Below are 16,170 nucleotides of genomic sequence, written 5' to 3' on the forward strand. Positions count from 1 at the left end.
GCCTCTAAACGTGGACTTCTTCATTGGATTCTGATCCCACCGAGGATTACACTTGTCGCTGCTGTCACCGAGTGTTTTCTTTGCCTGAGCGCCACAAGCCCTCCCCAGTCCGAGCTTACAGGTCTGATTCCATTGGCATATCTCCTGCTCAAGATGAGCATTCTCCTCAGCACCACCACAGATTGCCCTAAGTCCGCTGCATTTCTCGTCGCTCTGTTCACCCTGTAGTTGACTTTCTATTTCAACCTCACTTAATCCTCCATTCAGAAAAAACAAAATAACAAACAAACTCAAATTGGTTCTGGATTTGAATTCCATTCTAAACAGTTGAAGGTGGAGGTCCCTGCAGCAGCTTCCTTCAAGTGGCCATCAGACAGCTGTACAGCTGTTCGACTGTAAGACTATCAGGATATATTCAATAAACTCCAGAAAAAGATGGTCGGCAAAATGTTCGTGAAGAAACGCTCCTGGTTTTGTGTTTCCATGGTAACCAGCCCAGTGGAACTGTGTTCCAAAAGGCAAGGCAGGTATTCTTAATGTCCTGTGTGTGGGTGTGATCTCAAGACAGCGCAAGGAGGGCAGAGAGAGAGAGAGAGAGAGAGAGGGGGGGGGGCGGGAAAATAGAAAAAAGGGAGAAAGAAGATGAAAGGAAAGATGAAGCATAAAAAGTATTCTGACTACAAAAAAGAATTTTCGGACCATTCTACAGGGAATACATCATCTCCAAACATTGAAAGGTAGCTTCTGTCCGCGAACTTCAGAAAAACTGATCAAAAGGTCAATTTTCAATATTAACTAAAAACCCGACGGCATTTGTATGCCCAGGCAAAAACGGAGGGAACAGCCTCCACCGAATGTTATTGCCGAAGGAGGTGAGGACTCGGATGCTGGTGACCAAGTACCCGAGGGTACTACAGTGGAGCCAGTACACTCCAGGCTATCCAGTAGGAAGTAGTACACTCCACTAATGGCGGATGTTGCTTCTATTGGCCAAGGACCCGGCTTTTCTCAAAGAAAGATATTACAGACAGAATGCAAATCGCCGCCTGACACCCGTCATCCTCAGGTGCACAGGTTAGTTGCTGTGCTTGTAACAGATGGCGAGAGGTCAATCCCACAATTTGCCTCGGCTTATGATGAATATTCCTGGAAGGAAACCTAGACGGCGCTGCTAATTGCTTTGGAGTTGTCAGTAGTTTGCTACTTTACTTCATAAATACTTCGTTGATCAGCCATTTAATGACTCTCCCTCTGTGTGTGAGTGTGTGTGTGTGTTTTGTACATATCTTTATCTATGTTAGAGTTTGAAGTATTCAGTAAGTAATTTAAGGACAAACTTGTTGATGTCAGCAATGAACAGGACATCATGGAGTCGCCATCATAGATGACTCGTTTAAAAATGTTAACTTCTGCCAGGACATCTGCACTCAACCACCGCTCATCCCTCCCTCATTCATTGCAACATCGAGATTCGGGGCTTGACAGAGTGGCCTCCCCGATGCATCTCTTGAGAATAAAAGACCGCAATGTCCTCAGCACATCGGACGGAGTCTGATTGATGATGCTGCAGCGTCCAGAATGGAGTTGCCATACGTTAGTCTACCAATGGCAGACTCGGGTAGTCGCAGGTTTTTACTACCGAAGCTCCAGAGACTTTGGTCTGAAAACATTTTGTTAATGTCTCTAATTGTCATTTTCATGGCGAAATGACAAAAATGTTTGGGAGGGAAATCTTAGTGAGCTGCGATAGAAGGTTAAAAAACTAATTGGCATGGAAGCTTATTGAATTAAATTTAATCAAAAATTTCCAAGAAGTCGATCGTCCTGTTCAAAGGATAGAATGTACAGTTATGTTGCAAAGAGCTTGAACCGCCACATCCTTCGCTTATTCTTCACATATTGACAACTAGGTGACTATAGCGATTTCTTTGACCATCATGTATAATTGTCAAATATCAGATCATATGTGTCGGTGAGAAATCCTTGTCAGATGTTGCATTATGTATCGGCAGATATCACACTGGACGGAGTGTAACTTTTTTTTTTAATCTACCCCCTGAACTGTTTCTGTGAGGGTGTCAGCACTTGTGAGAAGGGGAGAGGCTCGGTGGAGGTTCGGCGAGCTAGTTTAGAGAGTCACTGGCAAAGAAGGTTCGGGAAGAGAGAAAGATCCAGTGCACGTGAGTGTTGCATGTTTAATCTGTTGTCCACTATGGCGGTGTACCTGTTTGTCTCTCTGTTAATTTGTGTGTTTCCACCATCTCTCATTCTACACGTTGACTGTTAACCACAGTCTCCCAATTGTCCTGGACTTTCCCCACCATAACTCTTTGTCCATTAGAGTAAGCAAAGTTCGGCAAATGACATCAGTTACACTTAAGACAACGAGTTTTTTCTCACTAGGAGCAGAATGCAAATTATAAGGATCAGTTTACAAAATAACAGTCGTATTCCTTCAAAAACTGTTATTGATGAAAGATATTTATCACGAAGCTCGCCCCATATCCTTGACCTCAAAGAAGCGAGGGCAATTCATAACTCCGAGCGCAATCTCACGTATTTAAAATCTGTTTTGTTTGTTTGTTTGATTTTTTTTTGTTGGTCGCAGATTACTTTCAGGCCGCCCCGACCTCCTCCCCCGAAAAAAAGTCCTGGCCTGGCAGGACAGGGTGATCGGAGAAAAAAAAAGGGGGAACCGCGGGGTGTAAAAATGACGGCTTATCTCCCCTGTGGGCTGACGATAAGACTGTCCTGGTGAAGGGCGAGGTAACTCGTGGCAGTGCAAAGCATCGATTTCTCTCCCCTGGTCTTTGGCGCGGAGGATCTTTCTGGCGAAATTTATTCAAGACGACGAGAGCAACTGGTGAAATATCTGCTCGGCGAGCAGACAGCTACCCGATGGCATCGCGCGGCCATGGAGAACTCTGCCAGGTCTCTGGTGCCGCCACCGCCACACTTCCACAGGCCTACGTGACTGGAAAACAGGGGAGAGAAGAAACAAGGGGGCGCTGGGTGGTTACAGGTGATTAATTTTGTTTATTAGCTTACTTTGGTAAAAACAGGGATTTTGAAAATGGGAGAAAGAGAGAGAGAGAAAGGAGGGTGGGAGAAGAGGTCAAAGAGGAAGAAGCATGGAAGATTAATTTTTTTCCCGATGACCAGACTTCCGGTGATGTGGGAACATTTTTTGATTCGGCGCAAGGTCATCATCAATCACCATTCTCTTTCTCGTGCCCACGTAATGTCTTTACAGATAATGGATAACACGCGGCAAGGACAACACCTTGTGGGACTCGGGAGGGGGGTGATCATAAACAACTCACAGAATGACCCGCGCAAACAAGTCGGCGGACGTTATCTGAAGTGACGTCACATAGATAACTGTTTTTAACTGACGTGCACGGTGACTCAGGGGTCAAGCCCTTCATGGAGATATGGTAGTCACCTGCTTGTGATTCCACCTGCTATGGAAGGTTCGACAGCAGTCAGGACTTACGTGCATCACGTTTTATGTTTTTTTTTAATTTAAAAATAAAACTGTGCCCCATTATTTTCTAATCGCACTTCAACAAAGTTAATGCGCGCCTTCGACAGGAAGCTTTCTTGGAACATTGAAGCCTCACTCTAGACCCTCCAGACGACCACCCATTGCTGAAGTAAGCTCAGTTGAACACCGTTGAGCTGATGAGCTTTGGATAGAAAACCTGAATAGAAAGGAAGGACACGAGACTCTGATGGAAAAGAAAAAAAAAAAGAGAAAAAACAACACTGAAAAAGAAATTGTCACACCGCCGTACACGACAGGCTCACCTGTTGGTCGCAGTCATGCTCTGCAGGTGATGCGTGCTGACCCACAGGATGAAGATGACCCTGGCGTAGCAGAAGAGGAGGGTGGCGGCGGGGAGGACGAAGAGGAAGACGAGTTGCCACAAGGCGTAGGCCAGGCGCCCGGCATCGTCCAGCCCGAAGTCTGCGCACAGCACCACTTCCGCTTGTGAGGAGTTGTTGTAGTACACGTTGACCTCCGTGTCCTGAGGCAAGACAGCGAGGAGACCTCGGTCAGGAAGCAAACGACATGGGGATCACGTGACTAGAGGACGCCAAGAGGGGCATTCACCCAACATAAGGGAGGGAGAGACGGAGAGAAATGGAGGTAGACAAGCAAACATTCTGACGGACGGGCATGAAATCAGACAGACAGACAAACAGACGTACGGACGGGCGGGCGGACGGACAGACAGACAGACTACTCCTGCGATCCCTAGTATCAATAGTCGAGCACAACAAGGGGATCGGAGCAGCAGCGCAGTTCACTTGAATGTCTCGCCCTGTAGGAAATCTCCCAATGCAGTTGCTAGTCTTTGAATTTCACTTGACATCTCTTAATGAAATTTCTCCTAATCACCCGCATCCATCAGCGGAAGCACTTCACACATGTCAAGTGGAGGGAGCAAGCTCCACCAGGTATTCCGCTCATTACAGACAGTCGTTCCTCTCACCCGGTCCTCAGCTCTCGAGCAAAGAATTTATGCCAACTGTTGTCCAGATCCTTGTCGATGTCTTTATCAGCTGTCTTAAAAAGGGTTTTTAATGCTTATTATTTTTTCAGAATGGGAGGGTCTGCTGGTGGAGTTGTAGAATTGTTTTATGTGTACCTTCACTCAAAGTTGCGTGCCTTTGTGTCATTGTAGCTCTCAGGCAAGGGAGATAAAATCAGGACAGTTAAGAGTGCTGATCAACACGATGCATTTTTATTCGACAAAGTTGATGCGAAGATGGAGAAAAGGAACAAAGTAAAAGAAAAAAGAAGACAAGACAAAAATGCAGGCTTCACACAAAATATTCCAATCAATCCATCGAAGGAATTTTTACCCGGCAAAGGGAGGTCAAACACACTTTCAAAGTCCAGCTGTCCTCCGTTAGATAGTTTACAAAATTTAGAGAATTACCTCCCCTAAGATTTATGCCCCTTTGTTCATAATGAGAAGCTGATATTAAATATACACACACACGCGCACACAGAGACAGAGAGACACACAAAGGGGAGATAAAGAGAACGAGAGAATGAACAAAATAATTTTGAAAAGGGAAGTAATAGAACGAGTCGATGGAAAGACAACTTTCTGCTGGCCCTGCGAGCTAACCCCAGGATCTGGGAGACGAAGATTATGACTAACGAGGGGATACCGGCCACCAGAGACAGTCTAATCATAGTCATCCACTGGACGTGCGCGAGACCTACTTCCGGTGTAAGAGGTTGGTGCGCCGCGGAGCGGGCAGCGTGATGGCGCCGACCACACGACATCTTTGTGGCGGGTGTCTGTGGTGAGCGTCGCGGATGTCGGAAAGCTCTCCCAGCGATCACTTGGTGGGGCGACTGACGCCGGGGTAACGTGTAATCAGGCCGCAGCGCCCCCTGCTGGCTACAGACCGTCTGCTTTGTTGGGTAATGTCAGTCGTTTCAATGTAGGTAGGTGTGTGTGTGCGTGCGTGCTGCTATGTCTCAGTGTGTGTGTGTGTGACGTTTCTAGACTGAGACAGGTCAACAGTTCATCCAGGCACAATTTTAACTTAGACTGTAAACTACAAACTTCAGAAAAAAGAAAAGAAAAGAAAAAGAACTCCACGCTTTCCTACCACGTGACAGCTCTCCACCTATCAGAACACACTTTCTGCCAGGGACATTTAAAACATGAAATGCTGTCGTCTTCAAACTCCCCAACCTTCTCAGTCTGTCCACTTTGTAAATGCAGAACTCTTATCACAATCATTATTTTTCTTTTTGTTTAGAATGAATACTGCTCAGCAAATTAGTCCTGTCACCTGGCAACGGGATTTAGCGAAGAAAAGCGAAAGTCTGTTGGAAAGGAACACGGGGAATGTAGTGGACAAGGTAAACTTTAAAGTTGAACTAAAACCATTTTGTCAAAGTTCTCACTTGAAGTCGTCTAAGAATTTCTCCAGCATTTCCCGATGGACCACTTACAGCTGTTACTGTTACTCAACTGCAATCATCGTACCAAGTCTTAGGAATAAACGAATCTGCGAGCGAGCAGTCCATTTTTGGGGATGAATTGAAATTTTAGCATGAATCGAAAGAGGATTCTGTATTAGTACAAACTCAATTTTTCAGGACAGTTTCAAAAAAAAAAATTGTTTTCTGTTTGGCAATTAGAACACAGCTACAAGCCCGTCTTCGTCTGACTCGCCATGAATTAAGGGAGTGCCAAGCGGTCTGGCATCGCTTTCTTCTCCTTGCATGCAGATGATTCTTTTATGAGAGATATTTCGCAAAATCTTCAAAAAAGGTCTTTGATTATTCCGCCAGCTCTCCTAAGAGATCGTCTATGCAAACCAGGCCTCCGTCAAGACGAAGTAGTTCTTGAGATTCGACTCTTCTGATTTTAAACTTAACAAACCATTCTTGTCATGTTCTTTATTCGGCACATCACTGTCGAAGTTTAATCTTATTCAATGACAGCTTCCTTTGCTGGTTGATGTTTCCTTTTTATTCTTTTGGAACTTCCGGCAAGCACTTGACCCCAAAATTATCAGTAGGTAATTAAAGGATAATTTCGATAACGAGAGTAACGGCAATTAACATGCCGAAAATACTTTTGAATAGAATTGTTAAATATTTGACATCAAATCCACATAGCACTAATGAATATAGGATGATTCCTGAATCATTTACTGAAGAATTCCGAAAGACAAACTAAATTCATCGGTGAGACCTATGCCAGTGAGCAAATTCAGCCAAACATCAAGAGAGAAGATAAAAAATTAAACAAACTAAATACACTTAAAGTAAGGAAATAATACGGAAAGTAAACACTTTGTAGAAAAAAGAGACCAGACAAATTGAGACAATAAAACAAAAGCTTCAAGCTTCCTTCAAATGTCACCCAGACTTTTGCTGTTAAACTCCGGCACTTGAGAGAGGCTCGCCGTGCTCTGACCTATCCCTGGCGAAGGAAGAGCTTCTAAATAGCCTCTGACATACTCAGCCTTTCGTGGTCCAGAATCTTCTTTTAAAGACTTAGCAGGAGGGAGGAACTGAGCTAGGATTTCACTGCTCTCCAACAAGGGGGACAGGTTGTTGGCCAAGTCTTGGCTGCGACGACAACAATCGTAAATCAGGGTCTGAGAGAATGAAATGTGGACACTGTCTCTGGTGGTGTCTCTTTGTTTCTGGTCGTGTTGGATTCCACCCTCGGTAGGCAGTCCGTGGGCGAGCAGACGGCAGACACAGAAGCTGTACACAGTCGCTCCCTGTCCTCATGAGTAAGAAAATAAGTTCACAGGGATTTGATTAAAAGTGTCTTACGGTCAAAAAAAAAAAAAAAAAAAAAATTAAAACTTGTCTTGGCAAGATCCCCAAGGTATATATATAGAAATATGTCTATTGAGTTCTTGAAGAGAGAAATATCATTTCTGATGTACAGTCATGGATTGACAGTTAACTTTAAAGTCGATGGCTCAATAGTTTCAAATATTTTTCAAAAGGGAGAGCGGACAAACTTCAAGAACATGTAGACGATCCAATTAACTCCACCTCCAATAAATGCAAATAAATCACGCAATTATGTTCATGGTTGTCAATATATTGTCTCAAATAGAAAAATAGAATCCCTATACCTTAACCAAAAGCTGTTGCGAGAAATTGCAAAACAAAACAAAACACAACAACAACAACAAAAACCAGCAGCTTTTCCGTTAACTTTGAAATGTTGATCCTCCCACCTCTCCCCACCACAGCCTCCATATCATTCTGCAGGTCATGTAGGACAGCAATCAGAAGTGTCGGAGCAATCTCTCCTCCGAACAACCTCATCCATAAATCAAACTGCTTTTGTTTTGCTTGTGGCGATGGTTTGTTTTACACGCCGCCTGTTGTTGTCCTCCCTGGAGTGCACCTCTCTGTATCAACACACGTGCTCGTGCACGCGCTCTCTACTCGCTGAAATAAACCCTTTGACAGAGGAAAGACAACAACAACGGGCTTTGTCTCAACAAATAAATAATATTCCTATAATTTTCACTTGTTTAAAGTGTTTTTCCAAGCGTGTTTCGTGTCTCTTTGCTGGACTCCAGCAGGAAGTCTGTCGGTGTGTTGTTTCCTCAGTTGTTGTAAGAACAAAGGAGCTGACCACCGTTAATGATGTAAAGATAATGTTATCGTTGCTAAGAAAATGTAAGAAGTAAGAACGACCTATAACATCCCCTGCTATCAAGGCACATAAATAATTCTCAGCCTGCCACAAAATAAACTTTTGTTTGTCAAGCTATAGATAATTTTCTCAAACTCACAAGTAACATATCTTTTTCATGCGACATATTTACAGAGATATAAAATCCTCAACCTGTCACAAAAATCAACCTTTGTCAAGCCATATATATATATAGGGTGCCCCCAAAATGGCAACACAGGTTAACAGCTCAATTGATGTTTCTTAGACTAAGACCATTGGAATGAATAACGGCAGCCAGACCAAGCTTTGAACACAGAAACATCTTCCAAAGATGCTCCAGGAAGTTTAAGGTTTTCTTGAAGTGTATGTGTGTTTGTGTGTGTGTGTGTGTGTGTTTATTTTTGGTCTGTGTGTAAAATTCCCCATCAATCATTTGAGACATGGAAACATGGCCGACGCTTTCAATCAAACGTTCAGACCGCAATCCCACGTTCGCGTAAACAGAGCTCACCTTTACCCAGTCTACAACCCTTCTATAAATAACAAGTTATCTATTATATAAAAACCTACACGAGAACAGCAGCAATGCCAGAAAGACAGTTACAGAACTGCAAACGGTGTGAGCGTTACCATGACAACAATGTCCTGTCTGTCCGGACCTTATGAATTCCAATGAAGCTAAACGAGTCTTCTATTCCTTGTGTAAGCTCTCCTATCCTCCTGCTCCTGCAGACTCCATTTCTCTTTTGATTTTATCCGTGAGCCACCCAGGCCACTCGTCAACGGAGAATATCTCCTCTGACCACTCCTCCCTTCAGGAACAAGCGGCCTTCCAGAAAACAAACCATCACCATGTGTGGACGATGTTCTGTTATGTCTTGCAAATAATGTCAGAACACAATTTTCTGGCAAAAAAAGAGACTGTATGTACTGGTTCATTAGATGTAGTGTGTTAATTATAATACTCCGGTGATTTAAAGAAGCATACTAAATAAAATTATTATATGTACGGAGGTTTTTTTTTTTTTTTTTTTTTTTTGTTCCAAAGGCGCGTGACTATAATGGGTTTGACAGCTCTAAAAGATTTTGTCTTTTTCGGTTTGTCACGGGTTTACTTAGTATCAGACGATGTCAAGTGAAATAAGCTTTCGTACCAAAGCATGCTCCTCACCTGTAATATAAACCGACATGTACATGTCGACAGGTAAAAACGCGAGGGTCACATGAAGGTTGACATCAGTTGAAAAAGAAACAGTTACTGTTCGTTTCTGTTAAGTCGACGACGTGATGAATTATTTGTGTTTTTTTAATATTTGTCTCTCTAGAATATTTTTCTTCCTGCAGCTTCACATCAACCATTCTGTAACAGACATCGCCGTCAAGACGAGAGCAGAAGACAGTTTCTGAAGTCATTTCTCAAAGCAACGATTTCTTGTCAGAGTCGCAGACGGCGGTAACCTGAGGAATCCTTTTGTAAGACACTGAGCCACACCTGTAATAAAAACTTTTATCACAGTAACTGTAATGCAAGCCGTGCTATGGAAGTAATGCTGTACTGTAATGACAGTAACACCTGCCATGGCGGCGGCGTGTGTAGGAAGAGCTGGAGAACCTGTTACTTGTAACACCTGTGAATTGTTACACCTGTAACTGGTTTTTCTGTGTCAGTGACGAGTGAGTGATTCAATGAACGAGGAAACATGTATGTTTGTCTGTGATGGTGGATTTATGTAAGACTGCAGACTACAGAGCTTGATGTGCATCCTTTAGTGTCGGGAGCACTCCGACTGTCCAGCTGCACTGCCAGATGTCAATAACAGACTTGCACTGTCCGACTGCTTGTAGTTGGTCTGGGGTAGGAGGATGATAAATTAACTAATTTAACTAACTAATTTAATTAAATATTGCACCCGTGCTGTGAAGGTCGGCCAGTCCGAGGGCAACCGACTCCCCACCCGGCAGCGCGCGAAGAGGGTGGTTGGGAGGGGTTAGAGGGGAGACAATGGCCGGAATGTGTTGTAGTTCGGCCGTCATGCCGCTAGTCGCTGACTGGAAGCAAATGGAAGGCAATTTCCTGGGTGGCAAAGCTGCTCCATGCGCTTGTCTCTGTGGCTTTGTAAAGCGGCGAACATGGAGGAAGCCTGGCAGGGAAGTGATCACAGGGGTGGGGATGGCGGGTGCACGGCCTGACCAACCGTTATCGATAACTTCCGAAATCTGTTTCCTTCAGGCGTGAGTGGCCCACAGTGTCAAATAAAAGTGAGTAGTCTCTCTCCTGAAAGAATTTAAAAAGGGTGGTCGGGAGGAAACAAGATAAGCCTGCAAATTCTTTCTCGTGAAGTGTGGAGGTTGAACAAACAGACTGTGCTATGGGTAGTTTGCAGCTGGCCAGCTGTAAGTCAGTCTCTGGGGGGATAACCTCGCTGTACTCACAGCAAACCTTTGTAGGTGTAACTGTAGACACAAAGAATGGACAATGATCACCAGACTTACTTCAGTTCCAGGATCCCGCAATGCTTCTGGGCCTTGGGTACTCCTGAGGTAACGTCCCCCTGCTTCATAGCTATCATCCAGGTAACATGGTAAAATGGTCAGACAAACAGCCAGACAGACAAATATACAAACCGGAAAAGCAATGGCGGACTCGCTTACTGAGAAACACACGAACAAACAGGAATGCAGAGACATTAAAATATCAGAGCAGGAAAGCATAAAGTTGAGTCACCAACAAGAAAAGAGCAGACAAGACCTTAGTCAAAGATCCTTAGGCCAGTGACCAATGAGCACTCACCACGACGACAAACGCAGGAGAGGACAGCAGGAGGGCGGCCACCCAGGTGGCGACGAGGGCGATCTTGGCGTTACGGGTGGTGCACAGCGACTTGCTGAGAAGAGGGTGGGCGATGACGAAATACCTGAAAATAGACAACAAGCATTGTTTACCTTTGCTGTCCTGTCCACCGACACATCAGCCAGCCGCCCACATGTGTCAGGCAGAAGACAAGATCATAGTAACATGTTTCGCAAAGATTTGTCTCCCAGTTATTATACCTGTTCAGGAGCATGCATTTTTTAAAATGAACCTTTTCTCTCGTTTTCCACATTTTTGTTTTTGCTGTCTGACAAGTTTTCGTGAGCTAAATATTTCATCTGTGAGACCAGCTCTGTCACAACATATTTCTCCTGTACTAGCCTCTTGTCCTGACATTTCATTTGAAATATTTGATTGACTCTCAAGGGAGGTAATCTAACTTGCAAGAAGGTGTCTCAAAGACAACTCCTCGCACGACCCTCTTGTCGTTTGAAGTTTGTGGCAACACAAGCGAATTATTCCACAAGGACCCTCCCAGTCTTCATTTTCGCTCATCGTTCCCGACCAGAAAATTATTTCCTATTGATTTCCCATCACAGTGTTACACAAAAAACCTTAATGTCATGTCTTAACCTATTTATTTCAGAAACTAGGCCATGTTTCAATTTATAAAATTTATAAAATAAATTATAATGAAACAGGAACAAGGAAGAGAGAGACACACAGCAACAAATACAATCACGTGTTCTGTCCTTGTCAAGACTTTCCAAACCCGCGGAAAGCAACGTTAAAAATACGTTTAGCGGTGCTGACTTTTAAAGTGTACGTCACAATAGTCTCAACCCTTAGAGCGCTACGTCACGCTCGGGCTACAACCCTGTAACCGTTACGTCATGCACGACAATACTGTAACTTTTACGTCGCGCACTGATCACAACCCTGCAAACATTACGTCACGCATTGGTCACTGCCTTGCAACCGTTACGTCACGCACGGGTCACAGCCTTGCACCCATGACGTCACGCCCTCGTTACAGCCTTGCAACCGTTACGTTACGCACTGGTCACAGCTTGCAACCGTGACGTCACGCCCTCGTTACAGACCTGTAACGTTCCTTCGCACAGTTCAAGACAACCAACCCTTGACGTCTGTGGAGCGCGTGGAGCGAGCGCCAGGCAAGCAGCGCGCGTGTTGATCAAACAAACTCCTGACCAAGCGTTTGCCGACGATCGAATGTTTGGCGCCGCTCGCCACTTGGCGACTAATAAGCCTTGCTTTCTTCCTCTTCTTCTTTCTTTTTGTCTTTTTTTTCCCCCTCGTGCACCGCAGCGCGCCTACCGCCGCCGCCCACTTTTGTCTCGTCTTTCTTTTTCTTTACCTTTCTAGCGGATGCGTGTTTGAACAGCGCTCACCACCCTCCACACGATCTGTGTGTTTGTTGGGGGGAGGAAGGTGTGGGGTGGGTTGGGAGGTTGAGGGTGGGTGGGAGAAGAAATCGATGGCGAGGTGTGGTAGTTGAGGAGGGATGCAGTCATTGCCGACTCCGTTATTTTCCGTTATCGGTGCCAACTTTGAAAATCCGCAGCTGACGAGAAGTAATGCATTGTGGGGGCAAGGAGCCACCACCCGTGCCAACAGCCAAATGCCAAGAGCCTCTGACAGGACAAACATCGTCGTCGTAAATAAACCTGAAGAAAAGCTCTGTCTGTCGCAGTGTAGCAACTAGAAATTAGCAGCAAAAGCATGAAAATATAGTGTACTGCAATATATATTTATTTACACACACCTATGTGTTATCAACTTCTATTGAACTAATGGTCAAATCATAATATGAAGATGAATTTTAAGCATCGCACAAAAATTAGCATCCTGAGTGGAATTAGAAGTTGAGAAAAATTGATCAATGTTCAAGTAATGTTGGTAATTAATTAATGACTATAAAGGTTTTCACTAGTGGGTGGTGAAATAACGATTTTCACTCCAGAAGATAAAAATAAAAATTCTTTCAGACGAGCAAAAAAATGATGAAGACTTTTAAAGACATAAATGCTTTTAACCAAGAGGTTAAAGTCTGCCCTCAAGCAAGGTACAGTGTACATCATCAACACAAACACCAGGCAAGAGTGCACGCGAGCTTGCGTGCTTGGCATGAACAAATAAAATACAATTTCTACCGTCCTTGAACCTCTAAAGATATAATGTAGATGAATAATCTTTCTAGACCAGAAGCAATACTTTACGAGCAACTACCGTTTGTGACCTATCACCTTATGAAAGCTTAACAGCTTGATTAGTGGTCACGTGGTCTTGTACGATTGAGTGGGAGAGTAAGAGAGTGAGTGAGTGGGGAAACGAGACACAGAGGTTTACATTTACCAGATCTTTGGGAACAATTAATAACAAAACATTCGAAAACATTTCAGTTTGATAGGACAGACCACAGAGTTGAATAAATACATTGAAAAAAACCCAGAACTCTCCTACATTTGTTTACAGCAGTTTCTATGTTAAAAAAACCCATCGTCTTCTGTCAGATTTTTTTCTTCGGAAGATGATGTATGCCTCCTCCGGTCCGTGTAACAAAATCATAAACAATAAAATAAAATTGAGAAAACGATGGCAGCCACGCAAACTTTGGTGAGGTCGTAGTGGAAGCTTTTTGCTGCCATGTGTACTATTGTTACAAATTAAATTTCTGAAACGCATTTTCCAGTGTGGAAGTGAAGCAGACGACTTTAAACGAATCGACAATCAACCAAGTAAGATAATCTAGTCCAACATCTTCGCTCAGTGGACAAAGCAGGAACAGTACATTCAACAAACAGCTGCAGTTCAATGGACAGGAGGGGAACATACAACAAACAGCTGCAACAAAACCACAAAAGAAAAGCTAAACAGCAGCAAAACAAATTTCTGCTCTCCATGTCAGACACCGTTGATTACGAAGACTGATGTCCCGACCCCCGACAATGGCGGCGACCGGAGCGACACTAACCGTTTATTGCCAACCATCCATCACACGGCCACCCTATCCTGCCACCGTCGACGCCCCACGATCTCGGTGACGACTTCACCGCCATCAATATTCACAGGTTCAGGGTCTGTCATACACCTTCACAACAACTTACAACATCCTTCATTCCTGCCTTGCTTTTGTTCTTTCGCTCGGTCGGACAAGTTTTCCGGTCTCCCTTCTGACGTGGAAACCAAAGAAAAGCTATTTATCTTTCATGGAAAGGTGAGAGACAAGAGGGAGAGTGTGAAGCTGTAGAAAAGAATGAAGCAAAGCACGTGGACGGGCAGCCATGTTCGATTCAGGTAGGTGGAAGGCTCGGCACGAGTCCAGCTAACGGCGCAAGAAACAAGTGAGGAAGAAGACGAAGAAGACACAAAAAAGAATATGAATTAGAAGAGAAAGTCCCGCCTCCACATCTCAACCAAGGAGCACACACAAGGCACGATGGCGCCGACCTTTATTTCTGTTCCAATATTTCAAAGAAAAGGTCCACAGACAAGCTTGTTATCAAACTGAAAGACGGCAACACCAGAACAAACAGGGAACCATCTCGGCTTTTCTCTCCCTCCTGTTGACTCTGTCCTGCCGGGTGGCAGCCGATGGGGAGACCGCGCACCAAGTGACCGGAAGTGCCCGCCAGCCCTCACCCGCCGCCATGACAGATCGGGAAGCAACGGTCCGCATCATGGATCCGCCGTTAATATCCATCGTTGGACATCAGCACGGTACAGGACTTTGCAGTTAATATCCATCTTGGTGAAGCTGGACGGCGGGTGGACACCAGGGGTGGGGTGGGGTGGGGAGAGTGGGCGGGTGGACCGTGGGTCGTGTCACTCGGTTTAAAAACATGGTTTCCCCACTAATGTCTTTCACCGCGCATGAGATATGGACTTCCGATCAGACTCCATCGACTGATTAAAAAGGAGAAACTAGTCCATGGTCGAGGGTGTTGTGGTGAAGAATTATAACCACGCGACTAATTGAGCGTGTAGAGGAGAAAACGAGCGGAAGTGATAGGAGGAGGGAGATGGTGCTGATGACAAGGCTAACGACTTCTCTGTTGTCTACAGGCTTCTATACTGACCTGTCCTATTCCCTTAGTTTAGTGCCGATAGTGTGAGTAGCTAAAACTACCCCGAGTATATACAAGGTACAAAAATTAAAATAAAAAAGTTAACTGAGGGCGAATAATGAATATTGTATCATATCACATCTTTCGGCCTTCCTCTATTTCTCCCCTCTCTCTCTCTCCCCATAAACTGTCTGCCATTCTTCCTGCATGTCCACAGATTCATGTAGAAACTTAGTTAATTACAGCCGACCCGAGGGCACTGCACTAGTTTAACCCCAAACTGGTCTGACCCTTCGTGACCTGATTCTGTCCGATTCTCTGCTTATCGATTCTTGATCTCCGGCGCCGTTTATCATTTCATACATGAGATTAAAAAAATACAGAGCAATGCCAAAAATGACACGATGGAAAAAAATAAAAGGTTTTTAGGTCGCCATTAAAAGCTAAACACCCAGGAGTGGCTTTTCTCTAAGCTCTGACTAAAAATTTCTTCCTTCATTCTAAATAAATATTGTTACTTATAAAACTAATAAAAATATGTTGGATGTGATACATCAGATTTAATGTTGTAAGTGAACATTATACTCCAGACTACAACATTCTTGTTTAAACACTGTACTACCTGACAACAATCTTGTTTACTGTTCATCTGACTAAGAAGAGGACATCACCATCGACACCATCAGCTACCACGGAGTTGTATTCACAATAACAGGTTTCAATAGTCCACCGACGACCCAGACGACTCAAGCTTACCGAAAGAAAAAACTCAAAGATATTTCAAAGAGAAAGAAAAAAAAATGAGAGAGATATATGGAGGTGAGAGGATGGGGCGATTGCTGGAGGAGGCGGGAAGGGAGAAGGATGGAGTGAGCGGAGGAAATGTGTAACGGAGACCAGCGCATCCTGTTTGCCACGCACGTTCATTTCGTATTTGGTCTCCGAAAAAATGTCTGCCGCAGCTCTCCGGTTTCTAAGGCGAAGAGCGGCAGGCTGGATTCGCTCTCCGATTAACTCTTTGCATGTCACCTTACAGTTGCTCACTCGTTGTACAAGAGTGACGCGCATGCGCAAAAAG

General features: G+C 44.3%; 1 protein-coding gene across 4 annotated transcripts in view; it reads right to left on the reverse strand.

Annotated features, from left to right (window-relative positions):
- The window catches only part of LOC112574296 (galanin receptor type 1-like), a 69,564-nt gene that overhangs the window by 21,799 nt on the left and 31,595 nt on the right, over nt 1-16,170 (reverse strand). For all 4 annotated transcript variants that reach the window (XM_025255285.1, XM_025255286.1, XM_025255284.1 and 1 more), the window contains 2 exons: nt 10,984-11,107; nt 3,811-4,031 (listed from right to left, as the gene is read on the reverse strand). In XM_025255285.1, the coding sequence (XP_025111070.1) occupies nt 3,811-4,031; nt 10,984-11,107 (345 nt within the window). The remainder of the gene's footprint in view (nt 1-3,810; nt 4,032-10,983; nt 11,108-16,170) is intronic.

This window comes from Pomacea canaliculata, linkage group LG10 (assembly GCF_003073045.1).
Source record: "Pomacea canaliculata isolate SZHN2017 linkage group LG10, ASM307304v1, whole genome shotgun sequence".
Lineage (NCBI taxonomy): Eukaryota > Metazoa > Mollusca > Gastropoda > Architaenioglossa > Ampullariidae > Pomacea > Pomacea canaliculata.